At 46.6% G+C, this 21,523-nt stretch overlaps 1 protein-coding gene across 1 annotated transcript in view; it reads left to right on the plus strand.

The window, feature by feature from the left end:
- The window catches only part of MGAT4B (alpha-1,3-mannosyl-glycoprotein 4-beta-N-acetylglucosaminyltransferase B), a 285,731-nt gene that overhangs the window by 142,153 nt on the left and 122,055 nt on the right, over nucleotides 1-21,523 (plus strand). Inside the window, exons 2-3 of the mRNA XM_083181481.1 lie at nucleotides 16,372-16,551; nucleotides 21,271-21,411. Of these exons, the coding sequence (XP_083037607.1) occupies nucleotides 16,372-16,551; nucleotides 21,271-21,411 (321 nt within the window). The remainder of the gene's footprint in view (nucleotides 1-16,371; nucleotides 16,552-21,270; nucleotides 21,412-21,523) is intronic.

Genomic DNA, 21,523 nt, shown 5'->3' on the forward strand with positions numbered 1-21,523 from the left:
AGACTCATCCATAACAGCGTTGAAGTCTCCAATGCAAATAACTGGGTGTGAGGGAAAGTCCTGCATAAAGGTACACGCTTTATTAATTATTGTGGGTTGATAGGGAGGAGGGTTATATATAGCTAACAATACGACAGGGGAATCATGCAGGGTACCTGCTAGGAAAACATAACAGCCCCTGGGGTCTATTTGGACCTTTTGGCATCTGAAGCCCATATTCTTATGTATTAGAACTGAGACTCCTCTAGAATTAGGGTGAAAGACGGAGTGGAAGGTCCATCCCACCCAGGGTTTTTTAAGAGCTAATACACGACTACCCACAAGGTGAGTTTCAAAAAGACATACAATACCAGGGGAATGAGCCTTAAGTTGATTCAATACCAATGTGCGTTTGACTCGGTCATTAAGACCCCTGACGTTCCATCCTATGACATTCACCATTTTATGTCAGGGGGGGAAGGAAAAGGCAGGAGCAAACAACATATTATTGGTCTGGAATGAGCAGTTCCTCCCAGCCCACATGCCGCCCAAAAGAACATATATAGGAGTAGCGCACACATTTCAATAAAAATAAGAAAATCTAACATAACATAAAAAAAACAATAACATCCCACCCCCTCCCGGCATACCCACCCGAACATAGGTATACTTTTCCCCTAACAATAAACCCTGTATGACCCCTCTAAGGAGTCGTTCTACTAGAGAAAAAACAAGAACAATGAACCCCTAAGGGGCAGCTATTACTATGGCCTATAGAACATGGTGATCCTGACCACAAGATATTTGGTCATGGAGGGGAGTAGACCTCTCATAAAGGAGACACATCCGTAAGAGTATGTCCCCCGCATAGCATTAAAGGTGAAGGCATTATAACATAATGAATTATCCCACATAGGTTAGTTACTTCCCCGCACAGCAAGAGACTCAAGTAGTTTAGGGAGGGAGTTCCCGGGGGGCCGGTTGTGTGTCCATCCACGTCGAGGCTGCCTGTGGAGAGTCAAAGAAATGGGTCCGAGTGCCAGCAACCACTCGCAGTCGTGCAGGGTAGAGCATGGAGTACTTCAGCTGCAGAGAACGTAGCCGCTGCTTAACACCTGTAAACTGTGACCGGGATTTCTGGACCTCAACTGAAAAGTCCTGGAAAGCTGCCACACGTTGGCCGTCATATTCAAGGGGTCCCTTCACCCTTGCCAATCTGAGAACAGTGTCCCGATCTTTATAGTGAAGGAACTTCGCAATAAACGTACGCGGTGGTGCGCCAGGGGGTAGTGGGCGCGTGGGGACCCTGTGCGCTCTTTCCACTGCAAACTGGGGGGTGAATGCATCCTTCCCAAACAGGGACACCATCCAGGATTCGAGGAAGGATTCTGGGTTTGCGCCCTCCGCCTTTTCAGGAAGCCCCACAAAGCGCACATTATTCCTCCTGAGCCTCCCCTCCATATCAGTCAACTTCTGCTGACATGTAGACATTTGTGATTCCAGTGCGGAGAGGCGGTTAGGGATAGGTGCAGTGGTATCTTCTAGCGTAGAGATCCGGGTCTCAGTCTCCTCTACCCGGTCCCTCAATTTCTGCATGTCCTGACGTATAAAGGATATGTCGATTTTTACCTCCGCTACCATACCAGTCAGGCGTTTCTCAGAATCAGTAATGGCCTGCAGGAGTTGTGCCAGAGTTACTTCAGCGGGTTCCGCCATCCTGGTTTCAGGGGAGGAGGGCCCAGGAGAGTCCGGTACACTAGGCGGAGGGGGCGCTATAGAGGGCGGGGGGGTTGGTGCTCGCTCTCCTCTAGCAAACTTGGCCAGCCGTGCCGCAGCAGTAGAGCCGGTCTTTCGGCCCATAGAACAACAGGAGGACTCCCAGATAGGGATAGCTACAGCTGTTTCTTATCGCCACTAGAGAGGTTGTCAGCAGTAAGGGTTTTTTTTAACAGGTGTCCAGAATATCAGGGCTTGGGGTCGCACCACAGTCAAAGTCACAGCAGAGGGTGCACAGGTATAAGCTCACTTCAGAGGAGTACGAGGTATTGCGTACGCTCCTCAATGGCAGTTATGATAAGCCGTCACATGAGCGGAGCACAGTAATAGGATAGGATGTTGGGTTCAGTCAGTTCTGTGAGGCAAGGCAGCACACTCCACCTGCAGCCCCAAGCTGGCAGCTATTTATATGGGGAGAATATCAGCGTAATCTTGTGCACCAGCAGGTAGCACAGGCAGGACAGGGGTACTGCAGCGTTTTTGTCCCAAGATGGTGGGGGCAGCTCACTATTTGGCAGGAGCTTTTCTCCTGCAGGTATCAGCAGTTAGGCAGGGAACTCCAGGGTAGAGGGATCAAGCACTGCACCTCTCTCCGTTCCCCTTACTTAGGGGGCTGATCTCAAAGGGGTCTCAGGGCTCTGAATAGCACAGCAGTTGCAGGGGGGGCGCCTCCAAGATGGCGGCAGGTACTCACTATTTGGCAGGCTCGCTGTTACATGGAAGCCGGCCAGGAGATCACAGGCGTCAGGCGCAGCAGTCGGTGCCCCCTCTCCGCTCCGCTCCACAGGTGCAGATGTTCTTGCAGGGGGGAGGCTTGGGCCGTGAGGGAGCGCGTCAGCTCTGGCGCCTCGCAGCCGGGGGGCATCAGCCCAGGCACACGCGGAGGTTGCAGGCTTCCGTCTGACCGGCTCAGGAGTCGTCCGTCCCCGCGCCCTCGCCAGCGAGGGGGATCCGACGTCAGCGGGCACAGCGGGGTCTCTGGGCTTCCTCCTCCGGGCGATGCCGCACAGCAAACGGCAGACGGCTGGTCAGCGCCCGTCTCCCTCCGCTTCCAAGATGGCGCCGGCAGCGTGACAGAGACAGGGGGATCTCTCCGGAGTCTGGCACAGAGCAGCTCCGACGGCACAGGGGTCCCTTCTCGAGGTCAGTGCGTCCAGGGGGACAGGTACCAGCTATGCCCACCTCTGAGAGACTCTTCCCCACCCGACACAGGATAATAGCAGGATTATTGGATCAGGAGCAGTGCAGGCACACGTCCTACTCCATCTGCCGCTAGGCCACGCCCCCGGGCAGCCCAGTGTTTTAAACAAATCTGCCGCCACCGCTGACCCGCCCACAAGCGCTACTGCTAGTGCTACACTACTCTGCCTGCCCTCTTCCAGCACCCGATGTGCCGTCGGAAGATGGCATGCGACATCGGGTGTTGAAGTTTTGCACCCAAAAATGCGATCAGATTCGATGGACATCGTTCTTCAATGTTGCATCAAATCCTATTGCATAAGTGTATGGGCAGCATTATAAGAACGGTGGTAGCACCTAATAATTAAGGTAAACTTAACATAACAAACTGTTTATAATGACATTGTATTATACTACTCTGTAACAATCCTCTTTGTGGCGACGTAGCACGTCAGAATGTTTGGTTTTGTCGGATGAGAATGATTGTGTTCTGAAGAGTTAATTTGAACAGATGAAAGCTCCCATTGACACAGTGGATGTGCTGCCATTTGTGTCTTGGTCTGTTTTCAATGAACCGTAAGACCTAGAAAGTTCAGTGGCAGATGGCCTAGCCTTTTTCCTTCCGTTCTACAAGGGGATAGATAAATCTCTTCCCAATCTATCAGACACCAGTCTACCCAGCTTCCTTCGCAGGAAATTAGCAGCTGACCCATCCAACTTTGGCTAAACACATAAATGTTCTCATAACCCAAACAGTTGTGGAGTAAAGATTTGCCGGAGATCTAGAAACCTGGGATTGTGTTTATTTTTGTTTTATGACTCTCGTATGTCCTGTTAACACGCCGATATTCTAGTAGTATTAGGCCTTGACCTGATACTAGTAATATCACCAGTGCCATAAACCACAGATTGTGCGTCTATCGTTAAATCGGGCCTTAAATTTGCACTTAGTTTGCATTTCTTTTAAGAGGCTCTCTTATACAGGTACACTGTGTTTCAAATTGAAAATTGTGTATTTAGAACAATGTATTTTAAAAGAAAAAGTATATCTAAAGTCTGTTCAGTACACGACACCATGAAACTCCTTGGTGACCTCTTAATAATATACCTCCTGCTGTTTTCAGCCGCCAGACTCCTCCCCCATTTCACTCCCCCACCTGTCTTATGCCATCCTCACCTCTCTGTTCACTAGTGTCCCCCTCCCTAACTATCTCTCCAAGCAGTGTGATCATTGCTACAACAGATTTCCTGTAGGGCAGCCAGTTAGGACTGTAAGGGGAGATGGAGTGGATCTGTGTCATGGCAGGCAGCCAGTGAGAGCTATACTGGTGGAGGTGGTACTGGGGCTGTTTCCTGTGTGACAGCTGTAACAGGAGATATCAGGGATCTGTATGGCAGGCAGCCAGTGAGAGCTATGCTGGTGGGGGTGGTACTGGGGCGGTTTCCTGTCTGACAGCTGTAACAGGAGATATCAGGGATCTGTATGGCAGGCAGCCAGTGAGAGCTATGCTGGTGGGGGTGGTACTTGGGCGGTTTCCTGTCTGAGAGCTGTAACAAGAGATATCAGGGATCTGTATGGCAGGCAGCCAGTGAGAGCAGTTAGAGGAGGTGACAGTGAATTTGTCCTAGAAAGTCATAAGGCCTGGTATAATAGATATGTTATGGTTGGTCAGAGGTGGGTTAAAAGATGAGAGGGCCTCTACGTATGCGGGAACATAGTAGCTGTGAAACATTTTATGTTTTTGTTTTTTCTTTATTACACACGTGCAAATCATTGGGAACATAGAAGCCACATTAATTTCCCTGTGATTTTTGTTGCTGTGCATCTCCAGCTGACAAAAAAAACTCTAGAGGAGTCAGTTTAATTACAGTATAGGTGCATGATGCACCCTTTTTTTACCCCACTGAACGTGCTGTACATATGTACCCCTCTGCATCTAACCTGAACAAGCTCCAGCCCCGGCTAATTAGTACCTGCTCCACCCTCTTCTCAGTACCTCTGCACCCATTATAGATATGCCAGCGGCAGTTAGGGATATAGTAGTGTGAATCTGACAGAGAATTTTCATCTTCTAGTTTAATATTTTGAAACAAACTTTTAACTTCTCAGAATAAGTGTTTCATTGTGTGTGATAAAAGTACAGTAAGTCGCATTGTTCATTGTCTGGACTGTGTTCACTTGCTGTGCAGTAGCTAGTAATTATTGCATTTTCGTTTCTTTTTTTTTCCGCCTATTTGATGTTTTAAATGTCTATGAAAAGTAGAAATGAAGCTGAATTCAATTCTTCCTGTTCATTTAACCAAGTTGAAGAAACATGGTTGGCTTTAATCCCCGGGACTCTTCAATTACGACCTGTTCTAGGGTATTTTTAACAAATAGAATCCAGGAAAAGAGCAACTTTAACAAATAGAATCCTGGTGGGTTAACACTTGTTGGCAAGTGATAACAGCCTTCGGGATAATTGAATAGCCCGGGGAATCACCTAACCTGTGGTAATTACTGGGCTAATTGAATCGCCTCCTACAGTAATGATGATGGTCCAGGTTACGTAACTCCTACTGTTCTGTGCATCATCCTCTTAAACCAGAGAATTCACTTAACCTTTCTTTCACAGGACTATTCCCCTGCTTCTATTATTACCAAACCAGAAGCATGCTGGATGTTAATCGCCAGGCAATAGTGATGCGTGGGGCCACGCATCGCTACCGCTATGGTCCCTACACACAGAGCGATGTAGGGGCATTTTCATATACCCCTTTCAGACGTACGCGAAAATCCCGGAGTTTTTCACATCAACGCGCCCAAACCCGGGACTAGCGTATATGTCTGAAAGGGTATACCCGGGATTTCACTCCCGGATACTGAGCACCTGCAATTGACCAGGGTTTTTCCCGGTATTTAACTTCCGGGTATAATACCCGGGTTATGTCTGAATGGGTTTACCCGGGTTTTTCAGTTTTAAACATGTGATGTTGCTTTTTTTTTGCTGCCGGGGTGTGTCCCATTTTAATGATGAAACACTGAAATGCTTGAAAAGCCTGGCTTATGTGTGAAAGGGGTATACCCGGGTCTTTCCCGGATTTGAGGTGTAGTGTGAAAGGGGATCTGTTACTAAAATCCTGGGAGTGACCTGGGTTGAAAATCCCAGGTAAACCTGGCCAAAATCCCGGGTAGTATGTCTAAAAGGGGTATAATGCAGCCCATACACGGTCCGTTTAACGGATCCGTTTGGGACTTAATTAGCACACATCGGATCGGATCCCTAGTGCATGCAGTGTGCATGCACTGCGATCCGATCCGATGTGTACCTAGTACAAAAAGTATGTGCAGCACATACTTTTTGTACCGTACTATGTGATGCGCGGAGCGCGAATCGCATAGTACAGAACGGAGCCATACACAACGGACCGTGTATGGGCTCCTTAAGTAATCTGAATCTTAATCGGTCAGGGCCAGTGTTCTCTGGTGAGAACTGTGTGCTGAGTGATCTTGCTGAGCGTTCTGATCAATCTTGCAACTCTCAGAAAGCACAGAATCTCCCCTTGTGTAGGCCCTTTATGCCTGCTTTTAGCTTAGAAAGTAGACTTTGGTATGTTTGTCCATGAACATTCTGAAGGACATTTATGAGCACAGAGAATCCTGTGTGAAAGCCGTGTAGTAGAGAGATAATGGGCAACAAAGGCTGAGAGAGAATTCATTAGCAACATTAAAGTAGCAATGCCATGAACATGAGTGCAGATTTTCTGTTTTTGGGGGGATATATGTAAGCCCACTCAAAGCAAATGCTTCGAAAGCTAGTCTGCTACCTTGTGCTTGCTTCTGTTTGTGCATGTGTGAGAGAGAAAAAGATGTAGTTTCACTCGTTGCTAACAGATGGCAGTATTTCAGAGAAACACGGCCACTAGACACACACATATATAAAAACACACAAAAAATAGGTTCCCAGTCCCCTACAGAAGACGGTCCTTACCTGCTGGCCTGTCACGCATAGCTGCAGAGATGATCACAGGGGAACAGCCTCTAATCACTCCACTAAAGCTGGGTACACATATGTACAATTTCATTTTTCTTGCGACCGTTCGATCGACTGAATACACGTTCGGCCGCCCGAAACATACGACCGATCTGCGCGTACACATATGTACAATTTTACTTGCGACGTCCGATGTACACCCGTCCAAACAATCGCAAGAAAAAGATTGTACACTACATACACCACCATGTTCACATGTGTTTTTATGTTTTTTGGGTGGGTGGGCGTTCCTGCTACACCTTCACACGTGGCACTTATGTCATGGCAAGCAGTCTCACGGCAGCAATGCATCACATGTGAGCAGGCCGGGATGTTCCCATGTGATGCGTTGCTGCCGTGGGACCGCTTTCCACTACATACACCACCATCTTCAAATGTGTTTTTATGTTTTTTGGGTGGGTGGGCGTTCCTGCTACACCTTCACGCAAGCACCTGTATGTGATACTCTGTTCAGGTCCGACCACCCAAATAAACAAAGTGTTCACAGTATTTTTTGTCAGTATTTCTTAATAAATGTTAAGTGTTTATGCAGAACAATGAACATCACATATCTATCTATCTATCTATCTATCTATCTATCTATTATCTATCTTCTATAACTATATCTGTCAGGAATGCACACACGATTATTTATTTCAAAAGGAATGCACACACAACGAATATTCTTTAACAGCATGGCGCGGAAAGTACGGGGGAGAAGACTTCCTGTTCATATTTGAAAGGTACTTGCTATTACAAGAAAAAAAAGAAAATCTCTAATCTATGTGAGATTGCTGCTTAATTCATACCATTTTAACAACACGGAGTGCTTAAGCTTGTAGCAATTTATACACCATGGGGATCATGACACAAATAAATATTGTATAATGACAATGATAATAGTAGAAGGTAAACGTGGCGCTGGTCTGTATGAGCTTACAGGCACAGACTTATGGGAAATACCTGATACACCATTGTAGCTGTGTGGTGTGGAAAGTGCGAGTATCTGTTATAATGCAGCATTATATTCAGCCATTGCAGGCTGGCATTTCTGTGCAGCTCCTGGTAGTGTGGTGTGGTTCTATGAGGAGATCACGTGGAAGGTGGAGACTTCAATCCTTACATTCTATACAATGTAAGCATCACCCATGTGTCTTACTTCTATAGAAACTCTGATCCGTTTAATATAGTTTTCTGCTGCCCGAATCCTGGCTAAATGAGGAATCGTGCCGTCTTCCATTTCTGTTCCGCTAAAAGCTTTATGCAGACACAGCTTTCAAAGGCCCCATCATTTTGTCGACAAGAAATTATTCCAAGTAAAAGAAAAAGGCAACACAGCAATTGAGACCGCGTTTACGGCGACTTTTTATGCTGCTTTCTTTGTTCCTCCAGGCGCTGCTGTTCTGCTGGTGTACAGGGAGCCTCTTCTGAAATGCACTCAGAAATAAGACCTTTTCATGATGTTGTTCCAGGATGTGTACAATTAAATGCTAGCGATTGTTCAACGTTGTTCCGGGTTCGTTGCACTTGCACAAGCCAGACGTCCTTATCTAATTATATCTAGCGCATGTTCTTCTGATCAGCTCAAAGGACTTTTATTCAGTCAATGAAATGAAGCCAAACCCCAGGCTGAGCACATACACACACATAATGACGAAGTTGTGTGAAGTAGAAAAGTTGGCCATGACAACCAATCGGCATCTACCATGGACAGTTTCTTCACTGGCTCACTTCTCCACTCTTTTCATGTACCCCAATGTGAGGATGTGCATGGTTGCTGGTTTTCCATCCACAGCTGTCCTCACTGTCCGCACTTGCACCACTGTGTGATTGCATTGTCCCGCACAGTTCTTGACCCAGATCACTCATTTCACTGGATTCTTCAAATTTCTGTGCGACTAAAGCTGTGTACAAATGGGTGAATTTAAACTATTGATTTTGACTATATAGTCAAAATCGATAGCAAGTTAGTGCAAATTGCACCGTGTTTTGCCTTATACGATCCCGAAGTGGGGCCCCGTGGCATCCAAATCGAAAGTAGACATAGATTGTGCAGCACAGTTTATTTCTACTATTTCAGAACGAGGACCATGCTGCTGTAGGTAGAATGGCCCCCGCTAACCCTTCCCCCTCCCCCTCGTGCCGACCATCCCTCCCTGCCAGATGATGCCAGAACTCCGCCATATCCGACGACTGACAATATCGACCCGTGTGTACACACCATAAGAATTAGACGGCGATGATCAAAAATTCTTTTGGTCCATTTTATTGAACTTTTTTTTAGTTAGCCTTTTTTGGTTTCACTTTATCTGATGTATTAGAATGAACAAAGAGAGATAATATAAAGCTCTCTGGAAAAAGGCATATCCGTGAAATTTGCCTCAGACCAGGGGTGTGAAAACACTCTACAATGATGGGGTGAAAGGTCTGATTTTGCTTTTTCTTTTTAATGCCCCTTTAAATCCCATGGTGTAAATGAGAGAATTCACCAAATCTAGAATGCTAGATACTTGTTCTAAGTGTGGAGGTTTTGGTGATTTATCTTTTCTCCCGAAAGAGAATTGCTGCCGCTACAGCGGGCGGGGCGGGGTTGCGGACACTACTCACCACTGCCTCCGTCTACATCCAGCGGCAGCAGCTGCTCACACAGTGCAGCATTGCCCAAAACAAATATGGCCGCCGCATATGTGCATTTAATATATGCATATGTGCATTTAATATATGCATATGTGCATTTAATATATGCATATATGCGGCGGCCATATTTGTTTTGGGCAATGCTGCTGTTTGTGACCAGGCTGGGCTGCGGCCGCTTCTAACGAAGGTAAGCAGCCCAGCCAGAGTGAAATCTGGTCCGGCCCACCGGGAAACGGCCCGGTTTCCCAGTGGGCCAATCCGCCTCTGCCCCTTTGTTTACTTTTACTGCAGTCACCTTTTAAAAACTCCAGCATCACAATTAGGCCAGTCCTAGGCCATTCTTCCAATCCTCATATTCGGTATTGAAAGAACGCTCAATCCTGAGATTCCCCGGGTAACCAACGATAGAGGTTGTTAATGAAAACACAGCACCTCCTCCCCCCAGGCACTGTCACTCACACTGGGCAATGGGGCTGGGAGTGCTGGCACTCTGGCAGTCAGCAGCAGGACGGACTACATCCTTCTCTTATCCCAATCAGTCCTGGTGGCCAGAGCTGATGGTCCTGCTCTTCTAAAGTGCCGTTCGGCGGAATGTGCAGCGGCATAAGGTCTGGTCACTGCCACACAGCTGGGGGACACGGACAGCATCAGAGCGTATACTGCAGGGGCCCGGCATAAAAAAAAAAAAGAAGAGAAAATAAATTTTGCATGCGTTGACTTATCCCAAAATTCCGGTCCCAGAATTTAAATCTCACCAATTTGAGGTCAAAATCCCGGGATCCCGCCGATCCCAGGATTGGTCTCCCTAGTCACAAGTGAAATGATCACCTCTGCAAAGACCTCTCTGTTTCTAATAACCTCTGAATCTTTAAACATGCGACACATTAATAAACCTATAGGGAAACCGCAGGAGACCATACTTCTAAAGAGAGGACCCAGGGCTTGCGTCTTAGGAGAGGCCATCATTAACGCGCAGGGACTTATCCCTCTCTGTCTGCCACAAGATCCGTGAGTCAGTGCAATGTGCATCTCCACTTCAGCCTAATGAAAACAGAGACTGTGGGTGCTGCGCGAGGCAGGCGTGCTGCGGAATTAGGCAGGCAATGATATTTCTCTCCACAGTCCGCTGTGCTGTGGAGGAGGGAATTAATGCTGCTTTCAGACCGCATAACTGGCTTTGACCCTGTATTTGGAAACGTTTCCAAAAACGGGTCTGCCAGATAAAACCCCTTTCAGACCGCAGCACTTAAACGGTATATTACCGTTTAAGTGCCGATTTTTTGACACTGGCAGACCCGTTTTTGGAAACTTTCCAAATACAGGGTCAAAGCCAGTGCAGCCTTCAGCACTCCCCTCCATGCAGCTTCCCCCCCCCCTCGCGTGTCGACCGAGCGCATGTCGACGCCCCCCCGCGCATGTCGACGCCCCCCCGCGCATGTCGACGCCCCCCGCGCATGTCGACGCCCCCCCGCGCGTGTCGACGCCCCCCCACCCCCCCCCCACCCCACCCCCGCGTGTCGGCGCCCCCCCCCCGTGTCGACTTACCCCGTGCCGGTACCTCCGTTGTGGACTGCAGCTCAGTATGCTCGGAAAGCACTTATGAAAAAAGTGTCTTCCAGAAAATGGCTGCCCCATAGGAAACCCAGTTTAAAAAAACTGTCTTCCGTATGGGGGCAGCCATTTTCTGAAAGACACTTTTTTCATAAGTGCTTTCCAAGCATACTGAGCTGCAGTGCCGGGAACCACAACGGAGATACCGGCACGGGGTAAGTCGACACGGGGGGGCCGTCGACACGCGCGGGGGGGGTCGACACGCGGGGGGGCCGTCGACACGCGCGGGGGGGCGTCGACACGCGCGCGGGGGGCTCCAGTGCTGTGAATACTTAATGAGCTCATTAATGAGCTCATTAAATATTCACTGGGCTGAATTTAGGACCCAGCTCATTGGCTGGGTCCTAAATACCGTTTCTGAGCCGATTTTTTGGCTAAAATACCGGTTCAGAAACGGGTAGGACCCTGCATTTTAACCGGTTAGAAAAAACGGCATTTTCTAACCGGTTAAGTGGGACTGGACCTTTCAGACCGCACACATTACCGTTTTAAAACGGTAAAAAAACGGCAATTTACCGTTTTAAAAGTGCGGTCTGAAAGGGGCATAAGTGACTTCTCATGCTGCAGTTGGGTCTCAGTATCTGTGTTTGACAGAGGGAGCATGGTGGATTTCTCGCCAGATTATGTATGCTTATGACTCTCTTTTTTTATTTCTTCACGGAACACTTTTTTTTTCTTCCATTTCAAGCTTTGTAGGTTGTTTGTTCAAGCAAAAGGGAATTTCTGAGAGCTCCTTGATTGACACAAAAATGAAACATCACCGAGTTGCCAGGTGTCCCAGATATACGCAGTCTTTATTAATTTGGGTTTCTGGAGGAATAAGTTATTCCTCTCTTGCATTATTTAGTATGACTTCAATTGATCTGCGCTCCGTTCTCAGATACCTTGTTCTGCGTGATGTACGTCACTGACATTGACAACTGAGTTTGCTTAAGATCTTCATTATGATTATGTAGCATTAGGGGTGACGTATGTGGTTTTGTTACTGCTCAGTACAGTCTGCAAACAAAGCACCAAAAGGGTTCTAATCTCGCCTTTAGCCTCTATACCAGGGATGGGGAACCATTGACCCTCCAGCTGTTGCTAATCTAAACATCCCAGCATGCCCTCCAACAGCTTTGCTATTTGGCCTGGCTAAAACTGTAGCAGGGTATGCTGGGATGCATAGTTCAACAACAGCTGGATGGCCAAAGGTTCCTCTACCCTGCTCTATAATATGTCCATTGAAGCTTGACTATTAATTGTGATAGATATAACGGTCTCCCCAACAGCATTCCCGGGGTTGCTACATACCACGCAGCCAATTTTCCAGAGGCTCTTCTGTTCCTCATTCATAATTATCCATACACAGGAGTGCCAACAGGACAAGCAGGGGTACAGCTTTAATGTTCTTGCATTTGTTATAAAAAAAAAAAATTAAACAGGTCAGGTGGAGAAGTTTCCCATAGCAACCAAGTACATTCTCATTATTTCATAGGATGTGCTAGATTTAGATTATAATAGAATCTGATTGCATATAATGGGCATCTTCTACACTTGTTCCCTTGTAGAATGTTTGGTGCATCTCCCCCATAGTTGCACAGGATAACTATGAATGAGTGGAGTACATACTTCCAGGCTTTCTCGTAGTGTGACTCCAGAATTTCAGGAGTATAGGTCTTTTGATGAAGTGGGTGTGGTCTTACCTCAAGTAAAGGTGGGCACACACTATGCAATTTTCATTAATGATATGCACAATAATGACATTGCTAATTATTTCAGTGTGTACCCACTATATCACTAACGATGATTACAGTAACTTCTATCATGAATATTCATTTAAATCTGACCGTTGACAGTGACTGCATGCTCAGCAGGGGTTCCAGTAACGCATATTGTATAGCATCTGGAGCTCCCGAGGACTTCGACCATTGTACCGGGGTGTAGTCCGGTGTGGCCGCATTGTGTAACGGGACAGAGATGATGAAAGGAAATGAGGCTGCAGAAAATGTTTCATTTATACGGAATAGATGTTGCCGCTGTCACCTTGGTGCCCTCATTAGTGTGACAGGTGACAGTGGCCTTAGCAAAACTCTTCTTCCAAATATGTCGGTTTATGAAGTATTACATTTTACCAGGTTACGAGAAAAACTTAATATTTCCATTCACATTGTGGCCTGTAAAGATAATTAGATGGCTAGATTATTTCCTAAAGTGACCTTCCGGAAGACAGATGCAATATAAAGTGTGTAGCAAGGTTAATGGCTGGAATGTTGGAGTACGTCCGTCCGAGTGATAAAATGTAGATCTCCGGACAGAAAAGACTTTATAACAAAGTGTCACTTCTGCTGCTAGCTGACAAGTAGTCACGCTCTATAGAATCCCATTACACAGATGTCTGGTGCCAGAGCTCGGAGTGTCCGTCATTAGCATTATCCGGCGTACTACTTACTCACACCTTCATCTCCCGTCCCCGGAAGATCTAGTAACAATGACTTAATAACATTCACAGAAGAGGGCTCTGTCCGATTTTTGTGGGGTTTGTATGTTCTCCTAGTGTTCCTCTGCGTTTTCGCCAGGTGCGTTGGTTTCCTTCTACAGTCCAAAAACAATACTGGTAGGCAATTGTCTGCTGTCAAAAAAAATGAACACTAGCGTGTGTGTGTGTATGGAGTATATAGCGGCCGTTTCATATGTGGTCGCTATTCCAATAGCAGATGTTATTTTGCACCACTGCCGTTCTAAAATATGCTAATGCTGCTGCCTGGAAAATGTACTGAGACGCCCAGCAGGGGACTTACAGATCTCTGCAATGGTGTTTGCAGAATGTCATTGTGGTTCAACAGTGTGCAAAGTGGTTTGCTCCCAGTAAGGGGCGGGGCTTAGCCAAAAGGGGGGTGTGCACAGGCAGCATCTATTCCCCGCTGCTATGTTATGGGTGACTCAAGTGCCTACAGGTGGGACTTGGGACAGTCACAAATGGTTGTGACTGTCCCATGAAAATGGGGACAGTTGGGAGGTACTATATGCAGCAGTGAGGTCATGGGTTTTGTATATACTCGCCATGCCTGCGTGGGTTTCCTCTGGGTACTTAAGTTTCCTTAAGTACCCAGAGGCCGGGCAGTCATTTGACATGTTTTTTAAAAATTGCAATATCTGCCAGCGTGCCTGTCCCGCTGATCACCGCCCGCCCCACTGCTCCTCATCACCTGCTGTAGATCAGCACCCGCCGCCCGCACCACTGTTCCTCACCGTCCCATTGCCAAAAATCGTATGCGAGCCTCCCGGGGAGCTGCCAGGGGGCTTACAGGCGAATTGGTTCGGCCTAATGTATGGGGGCCTTTAGTGTGCTGTGCCCTAGCAGAGTGGGCATCGGGCCCGAAGCGTAGCAGCCAAGGAGTACACTTATTGGGGCTCCACATGTTGAAATGTACAAATTGACACCAAAATCGAAAGCCCACTAGATTGTTCCAGGAATCCTCAGTGACCCATAGCATGACATTCTAAGGAGTGGCGTGCATTACTGCCCCACGGTCCTGTATTTCACGGTGCAAGTATCACTACATTATGGTAACTGATGCAATTTTACCCACAAAGATGAAAAAAAATCTACAAAATAAATGTAGCAAATAAATAGTGCCGCATATGACCCACATCTTCTTATATCCTTACTGTACATGATAAATATATAGTGCATCAGTCACACGTGAGAAAGCAGCAATAAGTCCTTGTGCGTATGTGTGACAGGCTCTCAGGGAACCCATTTGTGATTGCACTCGCTTGATGGCAATAAATGGGAGTCTGTACGTTTCTTTGTGTTGGGCCTCTAGGGTCTCAGGAGACTTTAAACAGCGGTGTTATATAAGGGATAAGAACACTGTATCGTCTTTCCATTCTTCCTCCGTTCCTTTATTTCTCTCCAAGGAGATGGGATAAGATTGCAGAGTGGCCCTTACATATTACTGTTCTTTTGTGGAATATATATAAATACAGCTACATTAAAAAGAAAAGAACATATACATACATCTTCAGTTGCTATATAGCAAGTTCATTTAACCAATAAAGCTGATTTCTGAACACCTGCCAGGTGACCTGGAAAACGTGCACTGTTGGGGGTTCTTGAGGACCGAGGTAGAGAACCACTGGGTTCAGGCACCTTCTAGACCACAGTTTCATCGCTGAAGGGGGACGGCTCTTAAATCTGTGCTCAGAAGATAATTAAACATGCTGCCACAAATTGTAACCAATCAGCTATGGTTTATGGATAATAGCACTGCTTTTGTGTAGTGTAGCGGAGGTGTGAGTATTGCAGAGTTATACTTTGCACAGGGTAGAAACATTTCTAATAGAACTCCAGCCGTGCTACAAAATAAAATGACATTTACAGGTAGCTAAAGGGATTTACCATTACCAGAGCTAAAGTGGAAAACATTGAAATTACCTCATGGTAAACAGGCCTCTTACAGCGCGTTCTGATTATACTGTGATTCTGTAGAATTGAAGGTTTGCAAATCCTGGCAAAAATTGGTTTTTAAGAAACTGGATGGATTCCTGATTATAGGCTTCTGAACCAAGCCTAAAAGTCTGTGTGACTGCGGAAAGACTAAATAAACATATTTACAATTGCGTATGTGAAAGTGTTTGGAAGCCGCCTTGACTGGAGGTATTTAGAGTCCGTATTCTGCGAAGGGGAAGTTTTCTGTACACATTGCACTTGTTTTGCTGCAAGGGTGCTGTTCAACTGTTGCTTTTTTTCATATGGGGACCCATGGGTTTGATTGTTTTTCCCTGGGGGTCTAAAGGTGTACCTTGGCAATCTTAAAATCCTGTTTGTTGTGCCGCAAGTTCAAGAACATTAAAAATCACTGCTTTGGGCACTGGCCTTATTGCTTAATACATCAACCCCAATGTCAATAACTTACAGCCAACTTTTCAACGTTCCTAATGCCACCATATTAACGTATAATACAAGGGTATAGGTGCCTGCAGCTATATTTGTACCAACAAAAAACCTATGGGGCTGAGGACACGACCCAATGAGATTGTGTCCTGGATTTTTATGGCAACATGTATTTGATGATCAATGCAAAGTAGCAGATATTCTTAGTTACGCTCGTCTTTTAGAAGTATATATTTTTTGTTCTTGTGATTTCTCTTGGTTTGCTTTCGGGGCTCATGTTAACTTGTCTTCCCTCAGGAGATGTGGTGGATGTCTATCAGAGGGAGTTCCTGGCCCTCAGGGATCGTCTGCATGCTGCCGAACAGGAGAACCTAAAACGCTCCAAGGAACTGAACCTGGTCCTGGATGAAATCAAAAGGGCCATCTCTGAAAAGCAAGCCTTACGGGACATCAACCGCACATGGAGCAGCTTATCTGGTGAGACCAGTTTCCAGCCATGCGGCCTAGCGGCAAATCGGCCTTCATAGATTTTATCCAGAATGCTTCATGCCAGCATGGCCTGTGCCGTCTCTTAGTATTTTTTTATAGGGTTAAACCCTAAAAGCTGTTACGGCTTCGATCGAAGGAAATTATGCCCAAGCCTTCCTGCCCTTTCCGACATCTAAAATTTCCTTCTCTTGATATTTATTAGGCAAATTCAAATCGGGTTTACTAATGGCAGCCATTTTGTTTGATCTATTTTTTTTTTATGTGCTTTTCTAATAGATAATTTAGCTAATGCTCATGTCAGAGCTGTCAGAAGTAATGTTCCTCAGCCGCCTGAATGGCATATCCTCTTAAAAGGCTTTTTAGCATCTGAATGTGTACAAGAAATAGAAGAGGCGTTTCTAATCTGTAAATCTAGAACAAGAATTTATGCTAATATGTCTCTATAGCCTTGGATGTATCCCTTCCTTCTGCCAGTGACCACGTGGGACTATAAGAAACGTATAAAGCTTTGGAGTCTGTTGCTGCATCAGTTAGAACTTAAAGGGCTTTATTTTTGTTTTTGCGGCTGCTAAAAAGGAATAATCAAATTATAATTGCCGCGACTGCCGAATTAAAACTGATTAACGGGGATGTTTGAGAATATACGATTGCAGTTCTGTGCAATTTAATCATTTAAGAAGAGTAGTGCAGGCAGTATAGAAACTGTGTAAGGGCAGCATGGAGGTAGAACACTGTGTTGGACTGGGGCATGAAGTGCATACAAAGGAATGAAGTGGGAGGAGTCCAAGCTGAAGTGTGTGGCCGCCTATCACAGAGGAACTTGGCCAACCGTTCGGGTGGGCATTCCATAAATATGGACCATTTGTAATAGGGTATGGGTTGTTAGGTCAACAGTGTCTACGTCGAAAGTCAAAAGGTGGACCACTATTGGTCAACCGTTAAAAGGTCAACACATCAAAAAGGTGGTCATGCATTAAATTGACACTGTCAAAAATGTCAACACATCAAAAAAAGTTGACATGGGGGAAAAAAAAAAGGTCCAACAGAGAAAAAAGGCTGACTTGAGTTTTTCACTTTTTTGGTGTCCGTGTTGATATAAGTTGACATGGGCACCGTATAAGTCCACTTTTGAAGGGAAAAAAGTGTGAAAAACTCATGTCGATCTTTTTCCATGTTGACTTTTTGCTTGTGACAACTTTTTAATCATGTTGACCTAATGCACGTCCACCATTTTTATTTGTGTCAACCTTTTAACTGTCGACCAATAGCGGTTGACCTTTTGACTCACCTAGACACGTTCCACCTAATGACCGCATCCTTTACAATGGAGGGGGCAAGGGTGTGTCAGACAGGGCCCCCCACATTGTCTAGTTTCTATAGCTACAAACCATGCACCCGTAACGGAGGAGATCAGGTCCCCAGGCTGTGGAGCTCACCAGGGGCAGTCCTGTGAACATCGGGGGACCAGTCCGACCCTTATGGTAGAATTTCAGATCACACTTGTATGACAAGTGACCAACCAGAAAGCAGGGGGCGGGCTCGAACAGAACTTAGGGTCAGATTCTCTAAGCTTCAAAAGTGATAAAATGGAGAGTGATAAACAACCAGCCAATCAGCTCCTACCTGCCATGCCACAGACTGTGTTTGAAAAATGTCAGACAGGAGCTGATTGGCTGGCTGTTTATCACTCTCTATTTTATTACTTTTGAAGCTTAGAGAATCTGGCCCTTAAGGTGCCCACACACTAGAAAGATCTGCGATTGTAAGATGTGCACATAAATTAGCCTTGAAATCTTTTGTCCGTCCTGGGCAAAAGATTTCAGGCAAGCGCACATCTTTACCAAAGATTTTTCTTAAGATCCCGTATGCGTTCCTATGGATCTTTTGTTAAATCTTCTGATCTTTCGTGCTGCACGAAAGATCAGAAGATTCAGCTAAAGATCCACGGGAGTGCGCATCGGACCGATCTCGGACGATTTTCGTCTGATTATCGGTAAACGTCGGAGGATATATCGGCCGATTTATCGGAAATCGGCCAATCGGCCCAAAAATCGTTCTAGTGTGTGGGCACCTTTAGTCCTTTAGGGAGTTCATCTTCTCTTCTCTGTGTTACCGGATCAAATCCTGTGTAAAAGATGTCTTTCGACCAGTGGCGTAACTAGCGGTAGGCAGCCCCAGCGGTGGCGGGGGGGAGCCGGGGCCACAGGGGCGCAGGTGTTGGAGAGGTGCACTTGGCAACCTTCTCCATGGCAACCCCAGCAGCAGCCCACAGGCTGTTTGACCCCTGCAGCCACCATCCCCAGGTATAGGCGGTCCTGCGCTGTCACATCTCTGAGTGACAGCGCAGTTAGCCCCTCAGCGCTCCGTTACCAGCCAATTGTATCGCTGCTTGTGGGGGGTGCCCAGCGCTGAAGTGTGCTGTGCCCGCGCTCTGTACCTAGTATCAGCATCCCTCCTGTAGTGAGTGAGGAGAGCCCCGGCGCTATATGTGCAGCCGCTCTGAGGAGACGGAGTTGGCGCTGTGTCATATGCCGGGGGACACGGAGCCTGCTGTGACATTATGCTGGGGGAGCTGTCACTCACTGTCCTACGGTGTCTCCACATAGCGCCTGCAGCGCTGTTTCATTGCCTGCCTAATAGAACCCTCCTGCTCCAGGCTGCACGGCTGTGCAGACTTCAAGCCAGCAGAGAGACCTCTGCAGGAGAAGATAAGTACAATAACTGCACCAATACACCTGCAGTAAGTTTGCATGTGAGTGTGTACACCTACCCCCCCCCCCCCTTCAGCCTATAACCCTAACCATACACACACACACACACCGCAGCCTATAACCCTAACCATACACACACACCCCGCAGCCTATAACCCTAACCATACACACACACCCCGCAGCCTATAACCCTAACCATACACACACACCCCGCAGCCTATAACCCTAACCATACACACACACCCCGCAGCCTATAACCCTAACCATACACACACACCGCAGCCTATAACCCTAACCATACACACACACACCGCAGCCTATAACCCTAACCATACACAAACACCCGCAGCCTATAACCCTAACCATACACACACACACCGCAGCCTATAACCCTAACCATACACTTACACACACACACCGCAGCCTATATCCCTAACCATACACACACACCGCAGCCTATAACCCTAACCATACACACACACCCCGCAGCCTATAACCCTAACCATACACACACACACCGCAGCCTATAACCCTAACCATACACAAACACCCGCAGCCTATAACCCTAACCATACACACACACACACCGCAGCCTATAACCCTAACCATACACTCACACAACGCAGCCTATAACCCTAACCATACACTCACACACCGCAGCCTATAACACCAACCATACACACACACCCCGCAGCCTATAACCCTAACCATACACACACACCACAGCCTATAACACTAACCATACATGCACACCACGCATCCCACAACCCTAACCTTACACACACACACACACACACCCGCAGCCTATAACACTAACCACACACACACACACACACCGCAGCCTATAACCCTAACCATACACACACACACACACACCGCGGCCTATAACCCTAACCATACACACCGCAGTCTATAACCCTAACCATACACACACACACACACCGCAGCTTATAACCCTAACCATACACACACACCACAGCCTATAACCCTAACCATACACACACACACCGCAGCCTATAACCCTAACCATACACACACACACCGCAGCTTATAACCCTAACCATACACACCGCAGTCTATAACCCTAACCATACACACACACACACACCGCAGCTTATAACCCTAACCATACACACACACCACAGCCTATAACCCTAACCATACACACACACCGCAGCCTATAACCCTAACCATACACACACACACCGCAGCCTATAACACTAACCATACACACACACACCACACAACCTATAACCCTAACCATACATGCACACCACATCCTATAACCCTAACCATAGAGTGTATAGTGTAAGGTACTGTACATTATGGTGTGGGGTGTATAGTGTGAGTGTAATTACAGTGTGTATCATATAGTATAAGTGACATCAAGATGTATTGCCAAATGTATAAGGGACAGTACGTGGGGGGGCGCCTGAAAATATTTTGGCTGGGGGGAGCAAAATTTATAGTTACGCCACTGCTTTCGACAGAGAACATGAAGAAAGTTCGTAAGCTAGTGATCCCCAGTCAGACACAACTCTATTTTCCAGAGGGAGCTTATTAGCAGGCAAGAACAATGACATACAACAGTGCCATGACCGACCATTTATGTGTGATTAGGGGGTCAGAAAACTAAATATTGCCTGCTTTTCTGCACCATGCCGGGATAGTGGAGTGTTTGCTGTGGGCTCATTTTGGTTTCCACTTCGGTTCCCCTTTAAATGGATTGATGTGACCTCTCCCCTGCAACAAATTACTTGGTACATTCCTAGGTTCGGGGAAAATGTGTTTTTCTCCACACCAAATTGGACTAATGCTTCTTGTTTAATACATAGACTGAGTCATCTATCATTTGGTCTGTTGCAAATGAGTTCAGTTGTCTTCACTGTGCGGTCCCTGTTAAACGCCCGCCAGGCTATGTAATGTTAAATTACCGCTGGCTGTTCTGCAATGCATTTACCCTGTCTGTGTGGTGATGTTTTTTTTTTTCTTTAAGATGAAACCAAGCTGAAACTGTGGAATATCACCAACAAGAATGTGTTACACTTACCCACCATCTTCCACCACCTTCCCCACCTGCTATCCAAGGAGAACAGCCTGCAGCCGGCAGTACATGTGGGTCAGGGGAGGACTGGAGGTAAATCCTGCTATTTCCTCTACATTTCATTTATCAATCAAAGAAGACGCACAACGGAATGTTTTTCAAACGGGAAAAAAAGACAAACGAGCCAATAGGATTCTAGATAGCC

Source organism: Crinia signifera, chromosome 4 (genome assembly GCF_055691185.1).
Source record: "Crinia signifera chromosome 4, ASM5569118v1, whole genome shotgun sequence".
Taxonomy (NCBI): domain Eukaryota; kingdom Metazoa; phylum Chordata; class Amphibia; order Anura; family Myobatrachidae; genus Crinia; species Crinia signifera.